The sequence below is a fragment of the Stigmatopora nigra genome, chromosome 6 (genome assembly GCF_051989575.1).
Source record: "Stigmatopora nigra isolate UIUO_SnigA chromosome 6, RoL_Snig_1.1, whole genome shotgun sequence".
NCBI classification, from domain to species: domain Eukaryota; kingdom Metazoa; phylum Chordata; class Actinopteri; order Syngnathiformes; family Syngnathidae; genus Stigmatopora; species Stigmatopora nigra.
In genome coordinates this window covers 6,452,280-6,466,572 of record NC_135513.1, presented here as the reverse complement: position 1 = coordinate 6,466,572, position 14,293 = coordinate 6,452,280, and the positions used below count along the sequence as shown (strand labels likewise).

The 14,293-nt window shown below is 41.8% G+C and overlaps 2 protein-coding genes across 4 annotated transcripts; one reads left to right on the top strand and one right to left on the bottom strand.

Moving 5' to 3' along the window:
• Window positions 1–649: 649 nt before the first annotated feature.
• Window positions 650–6,564, top strand: LOC144198729 (uncharacterized). Of its 2 annotated transcripts, none has more exons than XM_077719897.1 (8): window positions 650–775; window positions 1,776–2,104; window positions 2,570–2,680; window positions 3,053–3,175; window positions 3,362–3,722; window positions 3,893–3,952; window positions 4,027–4,331; window positions 4,440–6,564. In XM_077719897.1, the coding sequence occupies exons 2-8, from the start codon at window positions 1,778–1,780 to the stop codon at window positions 5,898–5,900; spliced, it is 2,748 nt and encodes a 915-aa protein (XP_077576023.1). In that variant the 5' UTR covers window positions 650–775; window positions 1,776–1,777; the 3' UTR covers window positions 5,901–6,564. The 2 variants fall into 2 exon arrangements, with proteins under 2 accessions (XP_077576023.1, XP_077576024.1); XM_077719898.1 differs by having other exon boundaries at window positions 670–816.
• Window positions 6,565–7,762: 1,198 nt separating this feature from the next.
• On the bottom strand, window positions 7,763–12,265 carry lyl1 (LYL1 basic helix-loop-helix family member). Of its 2 annotated transcripts, none has more exons than XM_077719119.1 (5): window positions 12,126–12,265; window positions 11,886–12,002; window positions 9,593–10,884; window positions 8,515–8,609; window positions 7,763–8,378 (listed from the first exon to the last, which is right to left on the bottom strand). In XM_077719119.1, the coding sequence occupies exons 3-5, from the start codon at window positions 10,150–10,152 to the stop codon at window positions 7,876–7,878; spliced, it is 1,158 nt and encodes a 385-aa protein (XP_077575245.1). In that variant the 5' UTR covers window positions 10,153–10,884; window positions 11,886–12,002; window positions 12,126–12,265; the 3' UTR covers window positions 7,763–7,875. The 2 variants fall into 2 exon arrangements, with proteins under 2 accessions (XP_077575245.1, XP_077575244.1); XM_077719118.1 differs by having other exon boundaries at window positions 11,915–12,002.
• Between the last annotated feature and the right edge of the window lie 2,028 nt (window positions 12,266–14,293).

The window sequence follows — 14,293 nt, the reverse complement described above, 5'->3', positions numbered from 1 at the left end:
ATATATATATATATATATATATATATATATATATATATATAAATAAATATAGATGTATGGCGGGCCGTCGGGGCCTTCAAGGCTTTCTCTGCTGGCCTAAGAAATATCTAAAGATATACTGGGGGGTTGGCAGTTTCGAACAATCGCTATAATTTTGTTTAGATACCACTTGTGGTATTTATACTACGGTTTCAGTATCGCTGACTTAGTGATTCATCCTTTTTGGCATCAACCTGGTTACTTACCACGTCGACTTGACTATGTACCAAACAGCTTGTAACTCTAAGCTGTCAATATCACTCATAACATTTTCATAGAGTAGGCGAGGTTTTCTAGTTTGGTTAGTCTTATAAGAAGAAAGTTCAACCTCCTAAAGAAGCTTAAGCCTTCAACAAAAAAAGTGGATTACACATTCCCCTGGACTTAAACTCTCTTTTATATTTATGTTATCTCCGGCCTTAGTGAAAGTCAAAATATTCCCATCTAAATATGGGCTATTATTCACCTGGAGCAATAAAATATCAATGCTGGTGGCATTGCTTTTTATTTTTGGGTGTGTTGAAAGTGCCACGGGATGCGCCTCCCTATCAAGGAATGTTAAACAGCCTGAAGATTGTGGAACCTGTTATACACACAATAATATCCTAATGCATTCTCTCCGCATGGGGAGTGGTGAGACAGCAAACTTGTGACTCTCACATTATAGAAACTGTTACCTTGAGAGTCGACGAGTATCAAGGGGTTGTGGATTAAGTGTCACCGGCTCCAAAAAAAGGTAAAAACTATAACGCAGATTAGACGTCTTCAATTTCTGAAGTGAGTTACTTTGGATTTGTTTTTCATGTTCTATCTTGTATTAAATTCTCGTGTCAAACTCTCATCCAGTACTACTGCTTGAATTTCAATGAGATGTTAAAATATTTAGCTTAACTAGTGGTAACCCCCAAAATGATAGTGATTAAGTTTAACAATTGATTTAGGTTCAGTTCTCAAAGTTTGTTTCTATGTTTTGCATAGGGAAAAGGTCACCACCTGTTTAAATAATGCAAAATCTAAATAAAAGTACCTGACTGACCATTGAGAAGTTTCCAAGCCAGTCATGAAAGAAGCTAAATCTTTTAAATTCCTTATGATTTTGTCTGTTTTATGTGTCCGTATGAGCATGCTGTGATAGAATGCAGTCAAGCAGGACAGGTGAGGTGTTGCCCATATTAAGTAAAAAAAAAAGAATAATTATTAATTACATGGAAAAAATAATGAATCTTACATTAAAAAGGGGAAAGTGATCATCTTTGGTATGTACATGATACATACAGCATTCCAAAATGAGTCAGGTTGAAATGAATGAAGACAAGAACTTTTTCCATATCAAATGGAAATTAAGACATTATAATGGACATAAACTGTCTGTAACGTCACAGTACTGTTTCAATTTCTTGTTTTTAATCTCCAAATATTGTAACGTAATCCATTTACACGTCTCATTGAATGAGAATTGATGATATGAAGTTATGAAGTTATTGTTATTTTTCCTGTTTCAATAACAACTGTTGGGGCAAAACAAGGCAAGACTCCACAAGTTGATTCCTATTCTGATATCCAATAATTACTCCATCACAATAGGAATGTCTCATGGCAATTCTTTTTATTTTTTGTAACTTTTGATTTGGAGTGCATTGGCACCATCCAGCAATGTTGCACATAATGCCCATGAATGCCAGTGAAAAACCCTTTGGCGGAGCTCCTAGTCATCTCTCTTCATTCTTTTCCTCCAGCCATGAATTCACACATGCAACAGCATGGTTCGACCCCCCCAGAGCTGAAGCTAGTGCTCCTCGGCAATATAGGTTGCGGTAAAACTTTGTCGGCCGATACGATCCTGAGCCAGCTGACGGATATGTCTACAGCGACACCCCGGAGCATCCAGCTGCGTAGGGATTTTGCCGAGGGGAGGATGGTCACCTTGGTCGAGGCTCCCAGATGGTACTGGAATGGCCAAGATATGGAGGAGAGCGTTCAGAAGGAGACGGAGCGAGCCCTGACCTTGTTGGAACCCGGTCCACATGCAGTTCTCTTACTGGTCCCTGTCAATCAGTTTACAGAGGTTGGTTATCTCTATCAAAAACAGCTTTTGTTTACTATTATTTTGATGAGACTCCATACAGGATGACTGTTGTGGATACCCACATTGAAATTTTGACTCAATCTACCTGTTCAAATTATGAATATACTTCATACATAATCATATCTAAAGCTATTGTGTAATGGTTCTTTGAATATATGTAAGGCAAAAATTCACAGTGTAAAATATGCTCCATGATAAAGAGTTCATTCACTTCATTTTAATAGTTTTCAGAATCGCATTTACATATTTTGGTTATATGTTTATTTTAATAACAGTTAATATTTGAAAACATAGCCAACTGGTTCAGTAATTGTGGGATATGTACTTTTCCAATATGTAAACTTTTGGTTGTGTTTTTGTATTTTATGATATTGGATGTACTGCACACCTGCATTCTTATTGTCTACATTACAGCAGTCTTTAAAACACTTGTGCTTCTTCTAGATGGATGGTCAAGTTCCTGCACAACTGCAAAAATTGTTTGGAAAACAAGTGTTAGATCACACCATTGTACTACTAACTTGTGGAGATTATCTCATGGGAAAAAGAGTAGAAGTGAGTATTCAATTTGGCATTTGTTCATGCGTTGAACTCTTTTAAGTTGATTCTTGGGAGGCTGTATTCAAACACATTACATTTAATGGCACTGTCAGACACTTGACCAGGTTGACGATCACCTTAATTACAACCACATAGTAAAACATTGGAAGTTGGAATTCTAATGTGCTGGTACAATAATTAATCAATCAGATGATGGGGTACTATAGACCTTCAACAATAGACTTTCAAAGTAAGAGACATACTTTTCCAGGAACCAATAAATAAGTAAACAAAGATCAGATACTATAGGTTTAATACAAACGTTACTTTTGAGGAGATATTGTAGGATTTATGATAAAATTGTTCCTCTACTATCTTCTTCTGCAGGAGTACCTTCAGAAGGAACATCCAGGCCTGAGACAAATGATTGCGCGCTGTGGGGGACGCTACCATGTTATCAATAATCGTCTGCCGCGGGATCGGACTCAGGTGCAGGAACTTCTTGACAAGGTAGGGGGATAAAAATTATCGGAATATCATTGTTGTTATAATGTGTTAGTCAGATGTTTTTTTTACTCAGGGATTTGTTGCCATAAATTGATTAAAAAAAGTATGTACTCTAGAAACAATGTCACATTTCAGCATGTGATAGATCATGCTTCAGTTTTGAAGGCAAAGTTCTCTCATATGCTCAAGGTTGAAGATATGGCCAGAAAAAGAGGAGTGTTCTCCCTCAAAACAAAAGATGAGAGAAATATGGAGGAACGTGTGCAGCAGCGCAAGCGAGAACTGATGGAAAGTTTCCGGATGCAAAAAGAAGAGAAAAGGCCATCTCTGGCCTCCAGTTACACGCCCAATGTGGAAACCACTGGGAATGCCGACAGAGTGGACTCGTACAGACAGTCTTGGGATAGGAGGACAGAAGACGTGAGAGACAGCATCAATGGAGGTGTTTCAGCGGCGTTTGAGTCCAACCTGCCAGCTACAAAACCAAGCAGGTGGCCGTCGGGCTGGAATGAGGAAGAACCCCAAAGCCGGCCTTATCGGCTCAATGCAGGTTAGACTCTATTCATTCACTCATTTTTCTGAACTACTAAGGATATCCCAGCCAAATACCTGTGAGCCGTGACCCTTGTGAGGAGAAGCACTTCAGAAAATGAATGTGTAGTTCTAAAAAACTCCTGCAGATATTGTATGATGCAATGAAAATTCCTCTATGTCCTCTAGATGGAGCAAGACTCGCACAAATGATGGATGAGAGCTCCTCACCTAAACTTATTTCCACTTGTGAGTGAAACGCACAGAAACAATCATATTTACTTTGGAGAATGAGTTGTTTAGTCAAATGTTGTCCCCTCTAGTCCATCAGAGAATCAACAGCTTTGAGGAGAATACCCCTGACGCCTCCCCCAGACCCTCCCCGGAACCCCAAGCTTTGGTCTATGAACCCTCAAAGCCAAACTCTGTACCGTACCCTGCCAGCACCCCTACATCTTCGCCTTCCTCACCAGAGCTGCGTTTGGTTTTACTCGGACGATCCGGAGCGGGGAAAAGTGCAGCTGGCAACGTCATCTTGGGGCGTAATGAGTTTGAGTCTCGGCCCGACAGTCTGGTTGCTATCACTCAGGAGTGTGACAAGAAGAAAGCAGTGGTGGCTGGAAGAAGGGTGAGAAGAATTCTTAGACAGATTTAGTTATTTCTTGATAATCCTGAGCTCTAAACTTACAAAAAGAAGCATTTCTGTTCATTCACACACCTTTTGGACTTCTTGCAGGTGGCAGTACTGGACACCCCAGACTGGTTCCACTCAGAACGTACACCGGACGAGGTACGTTCTCAGATTTCCTCCTGTGTTGCCCTGTCCAGCCCAGGACCCCACGCCTTCCTCTTATGCGTTCCGGTGGACCAACCGGCCAAGGTGGAACTGCAAGCCCTCGCATCCCTCGAGGCGGTCTTTGGGTCAGACGTGGTCAAAAAACACACAGTGGTCCTCTTTACGCACGCCGACCTTTTGAGGAAGAACGGCAACTACAGCAGCGTGGAGGCCTACATTGCGGACCAGCGTGGTGATCTGTTAAAACTGGTGGAAAAATGCGGGGACAGGTACCACGTCCTGGAGAGAGATGTTCACGGCAGGAATGTAGGGGAGCTTCTGGAAAAGGTGGAACAGATTGCCCACGAGGCCGGGGGACAGTGTTATTCCAGTCCGGCTTTCCAAGAAGCTGAGAACCTAGTGAGGGAGATGCAGGCCGAGATTACCAGGGAGAGGAAACGGAAGAAGCAGGAGGATGATGGCCTGGCTGAGCAGTTTCGGGGCGAGAGGCGCTCCCTCTACCCTTACATGCAGACTGTGGCCGAGGCCGAAGAGGAAGTGAGAGAGGAAGACGTTGAGAAAACACGAGCCCAGGCCGAGAGGAGCGTCAGTAGCATGAATATCGAGAGCCTTCCGTCTATCACCGCAATGACCGGCACTTCCTCGACAATGTTGCAGTCAATGATGGAAAAAGTGACGTCCGGCGCCAAAACGCTGCCCAAGTTGTTGTCCGACGGCTCGGCGTGGGTCGGCAACGGAGCCAAAAAGGTGGCGGGCAATCCGGTGTGGGAATCGGTGGGGAACGGAGCAAAGAACGCAAAGAAGACTGTGGCCAACAGTCCCATGTGGGGGAAGGTGGGCGAGAGACTCCCTAAGGTGGTGGTGGATAGTTCGGCTTGGGTGGGGTCCGGGGCTAAAGCGATGGCAGACGGTTCGAGGCGTGTCGGCTCCGGAATCGGAACCGGGGCAAAGGCTGTGGCGCAAAGCCCCATGTGGGGCAAGGTTGGTTCCGGAGCCAAAGTGATGGCCGACGGTTCGGTGCGTCTCGGAGCTGGACTGGGTGCCGGAGCAAAGAAGGTGGCCCAGAGTCCAGTTTGGGGGAAAGTAGGCACTGGCGCCAAAGCTGGGGCTAAAATGGTCAGCGAAAGCTCCTTGTGGCAGAAAATGGTGACCAATGTTAAGAAGGTGCCGAAGGTCGTCTTGGTGGGAGCGGTTTTGGGTTTGGTGCTGGGGGTGATTCTTGCAGGGGCAGTCGGCGGAGCCGCGGGGGCCGTTGTTGGATCGGCTGCCACTGAGGCGGGCAGGCGGAAGTTTGGCAAGAAAAGTGCACCAGAAAAGGTTGCCAGTAACATTGAAAAACAAGTGAATGACACCATGGATTCACTTGTGAAACAAGGAGAGGAATTTAAGAAAATTAAATAAAGGAATCAAAAGAATGGCAATACACTGCCAGCATTTAGTGCCTTTGCTTGGCTAATGTTTGTACGATTCAATGTATTGAGTTACAAATGAGTAGTTATAGCACAAATTCATGAAAAATGCAGATACATCTTTGAAGATACTGAATATATTTTTGCCAGTTGAAGGTGGTTGGAATGTAGCCGTGACCAACCAATTAAAAGATGGATAACTACTGTCATCCACGATTAGCACAACAGACTTAGAATGATGAATTTTTATTCTGATTGTTTGAAGAAAAATAGAGACCACATTAAGATTGAAATGGCAACACAATGGCTGAAATGTGATTGGCTAAACATCTACCACATACTGTACATAATGTGAGCAATTCAACAAGACAACGGAATAAAACCAAGACATTTTCAGGACTAAATTGTAACAATTTTGTGGAACTTCATAAAGTAAAATGAGGACTATAAATTTTCCCCATGTTCAAATGGTGGTTTTGTGTACACTGTATATGTACTTTCCCTTCCAAAGTTAGCAATTTTTGGTGAAAATCACATTGTTGTGAGCAAATGATAGATAGCTTCTGTAATGATGAAAACTGGGAAGTGTTTTGTTTTGTGTTTAACTGCAGAATGAAACTGGCATTCATTAAAACAAGCCATTTGGCACAAATGTATGTGTATGGTATGTACTGTAATCCACCCTGAATGCAAAGTACAGATTCTACAAACCCAAACAGTCCATCACTTAGACATGTTCATTTTATGTATTATATTTGAATAGAATGTATCCTTTTCCAACTCAGAAATATAATATCCAATGAAGATTTGTTAAGTAAAATGTTTTTTTTTAATTTTTGTTGATTATCATAGTAATGGAATGATAGTTGTGTTTGTTAATATTTTGTGTGTGCAAGTTAACACAATTACCTTAACTTAAATTTTCTTCAGGGAGAGGGGTGGAGGCTCTGATATTTTATCTCAGACAGCCAGCCTGCTTTGCCATCTTCACTCTTCTTGGCCTCCTGTAGGCAGCGTGAGAAGAAGTAAACACCCAAACACACAACTTAACAGCCAAGGGTGAGCAAACTTTTTGGCTCATTTCCAACATTTGATTTGGATTTTAAAAATAGAATAACATTTCCAATTTTAACAGTCCATTTTAATGTTACTAAAGTGAGTTTCACAATCAATGGAAGCAAAATAGAGAAGAAAAGTTATTATCAGAATGATGTGGCTGGATAAGGGAAGGGATGACGGAGACCCCTACTGAATCAATGTGGTTTGGGGTACGAGTGAGATATGCAAACTTCCTGTCATGTGGGTGCATTGGACTTCCCAGCAACAGGCCGGGACCGTTTTCTGTCTTTCTGCCGACTTCCATACAGTTACCACCTTAACGCCTAAACGTATCCGATTTGTATCAAGCCACGCCTCTTAGGAAGCTAATGAAAACCCCTGCCTAATTTTCAAAATCCCATCTTGAACCACATCCGACATCTTTTTACGTTACCACACATCTACAGTTGCTGTGGTTACATAAATCCTTGCTGGTTGTCAAACATAACCACAATAAATACAGCCTCCACCACACACACGTGTGTGTGTGTGTGTGTGTGTATGTGTGTGTGTGTGCAGGCACATCAGATCATTAAAATAAGTATCGACAAAAAACATAATGGGATTATGATAGAAGTCATTTTCCCATGGTTGCAATTGTCACAATATTATGTCAGCAAACTCTAACGTCCGTCTTAAAAACAAATTTTTCCCATTGTAATATCTCACTAGATGAGATTGATAGTCCAAAACGTCCAATCCATATTGCCCTCTCAATGGTAGAAAATGACGGTTTAATAAAAAACTATGCAAGCACAACATTAGCACTTTATTGAAAAAGACACACACAAAAATGACAACACATCAAACTCAGAAGCCAGCATCTCTTTTTTGGATATTGAACCCTCCACCCCTACTTACTCTTGCGGTCATCGCTCATCACGCGTGGTTGCCACCATCCTTATCTGACCTTTGACCTTGCCCAGAGTGCTATGCGTCACCACAGAGGTCTTTACCCCAAAGCCGTCCTCGCTGTTCACGTCGCTGTCACAACTAGAGCTCGTCGGAGAGTCAGCGGAGTCTTGTTTGCGAGGTCTCGTCACCTCGGGACAAGTTGAAGGTGGCGATGCGCCTTGCGATGGAGGAGGCGTGTCACACGGAAAGAGGAGTTCCAGTTTATCATCCATCTTTTGCGTCCCCTCCTCGTCCGATTCTCTGCTCCCGTCTTGAGCTTGGTCCTCCAACAGCGTGACCAAGAAGTTGATGTACTTGACGGCCAGACGCAGGATCTCATTTTTGCTCAGCTTCTTATCGGGCGGGTGCGTGGGAATGAGCTTCCTCAGTTCTGAGAAGGCGCCATTCACGTTCTGTTGACGCCAGCGCTCTCGGCTGTTGGTGAAGACACGTCGTGCGATTTTTTGAGGAGGCCCCGCTTCATAAAAGAGATTTTTAGAAATTAGGCTATGGATTTTTAAAAGCGCCCCACCACATAAAATCACAGTACTTTTTCAATCAAATTTGACTAAAATCTTACACTATGTGTACCCATACATTCACATTCCACTCACAATCATTGATCTCCATCTCAAAGTGTGACGGGGGTCTTCTTTTAACCCTCCCACTTGTGATGATGCCATAGCCTCCTGAAGCACCCAAGAAAGAACTGAAGGAAAAAAATATTGACACAGGCATGAGGGATGCAGTGCAAGTACTAGTGGGAGGTGGACATTATTAGCTGATCTACAAACTGTGCGTGAAGCTTTTGAGGCCAGTCTAATGAATGTCAGTTAGTAGTTGATTGTATCATGTAGCTAGAATAGATCAATGGCTTCTGGAGCAAGCACAAAAGAGAGGAACAAGCAGTGGGAGAGGCATAGTGGGGGGCTTATGAGTTCAGTCCTACATGTGCTATGATATAAAAATGCTTTTTGATTGTCAGATTTAATGCAAATTGGGGCTGAAAAAGGCTTCCAGCTATTGCCCTTCAAGATTTTGACATTCAATTGAGCTAACCTTAACTCTTGTACTCTTTCATGATTTGAGTCTTCAGGCTCCTCCTTTGGTTTTTTCTCCGGGTAGTCCAGTTTTGTCACACATCCCAAAAACTAGCACGGTAGGCTGATTAAACACTCTAAATTGCCCCTAGTTATGAGAGTGAGTGGTTGTCCATCTCCTTGTGCGCTGCGATTGGCCGGCCACCGATTCAGAGTGTCCCCATAGTTAGCTGGGATATGCTCCAGCACCCCCCGCAAATTTGTGAGGATAAGCTGTTTGGAAAAGGAATGAATATATAGTAATTACGACATATCATACGTATTTAATTTAAATAAAAAGAATAGTGCCCGAGAAAAATTTACGAGAATTGAAAATGTGACAATCCTCCCTAAATAAACATTTAAAAACAATGATTTAATATACATTTATTCATTATCTGTACTGCTTATCCTCACAAGGGTGATGGGGGGTGAACGATGTCAACGATGTGCACAAGGCGGAGGACATCCTCAATTAGTCTCCATCCAACAATGATTTAATAGGTATTTGTTATTGTAACGATTGTAAGATAGTGCCTATGTCTTTTTCCTGCTTTAATACTGACAGTATCAGTAGTAAAATCTTTACTCTTAGATGAAAAACTGTTCTTACCTTGAGAAAAAAGGATGATGTGCCTGCAGGTACGTCTGAGCTAGTCCTGATGGACCGCCTTCGCCCCCAGTGTTTGCAGAGCCCCCAGAACCGCTGACGGGCAAACAGGCCAGCTGCGCACGATGCAGCTCCAGGTGAGGGTGCTTTCTGGGAATTGGGTGGAGGGCGGTTAGTGGCGGGTTGGAGATAGCCAGAGGGGGCTTGCTGTGGGCCAGACTGATCACCGGGATGTGTGAAGGAAGAGAAGAGGATGATGAGGAAGAAGAACAAGTGAAAGTTGCAGCAGAGGACGGAGGGACGCGGCCCCTGGTGTTTTTGGCTGGTAGAAGTGGTGGGGGAGAGGGGCCTTTTAGGGACTCGGGGTGGGACGCGATCATTGGTGAACCACCTCGATGCTCCTCCGTCTCCATGGCAACGGGCTCAATACGCACATCGGTCGATGCTGTCGTCTCAGTGCATTCGGGGGCATCTTTCTCATCGGACATGCATGTTGGAGGCGAGGAGCTGGGGAGGGTCTCTGGGGGAGTCTGAGGCTCTTTAGGCTTTATCTTCTCCATCATTGTGGAAATTCCTCTTTCCTACAAGTGCGTGGGTGGGTGTTTGTGAGGTGTGTTTGGGTGTGCATTGTCCTAGTGGCTCTTATATATCAAGACGACAAACATGTTCATGTACGCTAGTATACACATTTTAAGTACGCTGCTTTGTCGCACTTTTCTATATTTACTTCACCTCGCCCTTAATTAAGCTTTTTTTTTAGAGCCTGGGAAGGAATCGAAAAGTGTTAATCAAACCCGCCTTTTTCTTACAGTCCCTCCCCTTGTTTATTGGGCCACAGCACATCTTTTAAAAAGATAAATACATTTGTAAAAGGTTTTTTTTTTTTTATATTGAATTAGGATTATATATTTCATTTACAAGCAAATTTGCTCAGTTGGAAATTGCGGCCTATTTAGTTAAACACAAAGAAATTATTGTTTTACCTGCCATTTGGTAAAAGTAGGGTTGATAGATACTAGATGTTTAAAGCTTCATTACTCTGAACAAATCTTTTGGGGGCCCATACAGTTAAAATGTCAGTTGTTGTCTCGCTGAAGGCAAATTGCACTCGATTGGCCTATACAAGAGGTTTAGATGCAGTGTAACATAATATTTATATTTGTCCTTAAAACATATCCTGTATTGAGGAGTCTATGCCGTCTCACGTGTTGGTCCGTGTGGAGGACGTGAGTCAAAATCCTTTAAAGCGCTCAGAAAGTCCCCGGCTGGCAAAGATTGGATGCATATCAAAGCGTCTGGAAAACAAAAGAAAAACACACTCGGGCTTTAGTGTATAGTTGACGTATACGGTTTGTAGATTTAGAAACTAATCTATGTACAGCATGGCATGTTTTGCACGGCATGCATGCATTTAGAAAAATTGGGTTTCTGATATGATATTCGGTATTTAATGTATTGTTTAACCAAAGTATTGTTGTGTAAAGGCAGATATACTTTAGGTGTAGGTTATGAGTCACCATCATCATCTAGGTTTTGCAATAAAGTTGTTCCTGTTTTACTGCCACTTAATGGTCATGACTTTTGGTTTGGACAGTTCCCTCTTTCACAATGATTTAAAGATAGTTGTTTTGACAGCAACATCAAATCTATGAATTAATCTAAAGAAAAAAATCCGTTATCAAACATTTTGAAATTACTGATTTGATAAATATGTTATACATCTAATTCTGTGTATATCTATACTAAAAATGTCTTACTGTACATATATATTTTAGGGGATATGCATTAACACAGTTTGAAAATGTATGTTAATCTTATCTAAATCAGTAGTGCAAATTTAAATTCAAGTAAAATTAAAAATAATTAAAACATAATTAGTTTGATTAAATACTTAAATATTTGTGTATGTAAAATGTCATCTAAAATAGCAATACAGATACATGGCATGTAATAATTCTGTTGTTTGACGAGATTTTTTAAATGAAGATAAGCTCTTATAATTTTTTATTAAGCCCTACACTAGAAGGAGCATTTTTATTAATTATACTGTACACGTTTATTAACCACCACCTAATGTAAAATGTATGCCCAGGTTGCCCCAAATGAACAGCATTAACAGAATTTAGTTTCAGTATTAGGTAATATTATACTGCACTTTTTTATTGCAAAATAAAACCATTAAAGTACATAATTTATTGAGTTTGAGTTGACTCATTGCTATATAAAATAGCAGCACATCAAGAATAAGAGTTTAAGAACTAGAGGCAATGACCTGCAGTCTAATAAATATTCTTACCGCTGTATATCAGCTAAAACAGTACTCACAGGAACATAATGGACCTCATGTGACTTCAGTGTCCAAAATTGTGGTTCTGTAGAGTAAAAAGTATCTGATGTGCCGCTCATACACTTTCTTTGAAAAAAGTCGAATATGCATTCAAATCACGCAGATCCAAAAGAGAAGGAGGAAAAAAGACTGGAAGCGAGCATGTCGATGATGTTGACACTGCTGTCATCCCTCTGGTCTCTCACTCACTTTCTGCCTGTCTATTAGTCGCCAGGACGACACAATGCTGTCCGGGCTGCCAGTCGGAATGCTGGGACACAGTCAGAATGTGAGATGGAGAAAGAGAGAGAGAGACAGTGAGAGAGAGAGAGGGGTGGTCTGGAAGTGAGGGGAATTGTCCATATTGCGAGCAGAGTTTTCCGCTCCCTGCTGGACAAGAGGATGTGCTGCTACAATGTGGTAACTACTGATAAGAGCCTCAAAAGCTGCCTGTGGCCTAGAGATAAGAAACCACCACTACTTCCCCCCCCCCTCACCCACAATCCAACACCACCACCACCACCACCACCCAAACACACACATAACATGAGGCGTGCACACACACTTACTGTATGTACTAGTGGTGGAACATCGGGGCCTGCAAGGCCTTCTCTGCTGGCCTAAGAAATATCTGAATCACAGACTGATGTTAATTATATTTTGTCCATGAGTATCTAAATAATTCTAAATTGACACAAATAACATTTTCTGCCACCTGCCATCACCATGCAAAATACCCCCCCCCCCCCCATTAATTGCATGTGTGGAGTAATTTATTTAACTGTAATTGAACTAATCATCAGAATATGCAAAATCAACTATTATATACATATTTACTCTCTATATTGTAACTGTTTCCAGTCACATTTTGGATCCAAATGACACAAGTGTTTCAAATAATTCATAAATCATCAGCCATGGCATCTGCATTGAAATTCACCACCCCCACTTTTGTGTGACAGGATGGGAAATTGTCATTCATGGCATATATGTGGGTATTTAGGATGCATTGATATCACACACCTGTGTCGCTGATGACCAATCAGAATCGTCATCAAGGCCACTTTCCTCTTCAACTTCCTTCCTAAATGCATGTCATGCCTCCTCTTTGTTCTCTAGCGAATGCTCGCTGTCTGCGGGTGGGTGTCACGACCTGGGGGCCGACACCTCTTCTCCATTCCCTCAGCGGTTTCCTCCTCAGACGCTCACCCGCACATAGACACCATGTCCACTCTACTGTAAAGTGACCTTTGAGGTCCTGGGAAAGAGGGCACTTTGCTGAGTAACTGTGTGACAAATCTGTCATCAGTATCCATTGTTGTGTTATTATTACTGTACTCTATGTGTACTCTATGCTCATCATCATCATCATTGTGGGCGCAGGATTCGGGTTATGTTGCTTTGCATCCCACAGCTGCAGTTCCACTTGATCAATGCCTATAAAAAAGAATAACACATAAGAAACTGGATTAAAATCTAAAGCAAACTGACTTCAGTTACCTGTTAATTATACGCGACTAATGCAAAAGTATGAGTTTGCAATTAGCCTTTCCAGGAACAGTTTCACTATGGTGGACATCTAATGCGAGAGTGACTGGTAGTCCGTCTGCTTGTGCGATCCATTTAGAAATTCAATTATTAAAGATCAACAGACAAACTGTGGTTTTACTGTCCAGAAATAGCTTTTTTTGTCATCATTGGCGTGTGCACTGTACATTGGAATAAACAATATACTTTCAAGACTCACACTCAGAGCAAGACACACTCCAACAAGTGGAGTCCGTGGCCGCGTTTCCTCCCCAGCAAGTAAACACTATTGTGCACAGAGTGATAGCGATCATGGGAGCTAATTGTTTGAGGCAATATTCAGGGCGCAATTGATGGCGAAAGTGACAAACAACGGTGCAGACACTCGCCTTGACACATTCTTTTCCTCCATTCGTCTTCTGCGGCAGCTCCTTTATTGGCGTTTATTGTTATGGGTACTTATAAACATCCATTTATCCAACCATCCAGCCAAAGTATTTATCCTGTGCAAGTCGAGGGGGGCCGACTAGGCTAGGCAAAATACATCCGGAATGGATTGCCAATCAATCTCATGGGCAAATACATTGATGTATCTAAACAATAATGATGTTCAATTATAGTTTTTTTAGCATTTTGATCAATCTGTTTGATTGGGGAGGCATTGCTTGGTCGTAGGGTAGTAGAGATTTGGGGTTCTGGGTATTGCTCCTCAATATATTATAATATTTATATAATGTTAAAACGTTTAGTGGTAAAACTGCTAAATTATATCATCATTATATTACATTAATTGTAACTCATTCTTCTTATTAGGATGTTGCCTACTTCTTTATGATGAAGCTTTAAATCTT

Coding starts and splice junctions, on each gene's coding strand:
- lyl1 (XM_077719119.1), bottom strand. CDS start 10,152: ATGATGGAGAAGATAAAGCCTAAAGAGCCTCAGACTCCCCCAGAGACC. Junction 8,610..9,592: donor CATCATCCTTTTTTCTCAAG/GTAAGAACAGTT, acceptor TTTTTCCTTCAG/TTCTTTCTTGGGTGCTTCAG. Junction 8,379..8,514: donor TGAGATGGAGATCAATGATT/GTGAGTGGAATG, acceptor TCTTTTATGAAG/CGGGGCCTCCTCAAAAAATC.
- LOC144198729 (XM_077719897.1), top strand. CDS start 1,778: ATGAATTCACACATGCAACAGCATGGTTCGACCCCCCCAGAGCTGAAG. Junction 3,723..3,892: donor GCCTTATCGGCTCAATGCAG/GTTAGACTCTAT, acceptor TATGTCCTCTAG/ATGGAGCAAGACTCGCACAA. Junction 4,332..4,439: donor CAGTGGTGGCTGGAAGAAGG/GTGAGAAGAATT, acceptor GACTTCTTGCAG/GTGGCAGTACTGGACACCCC.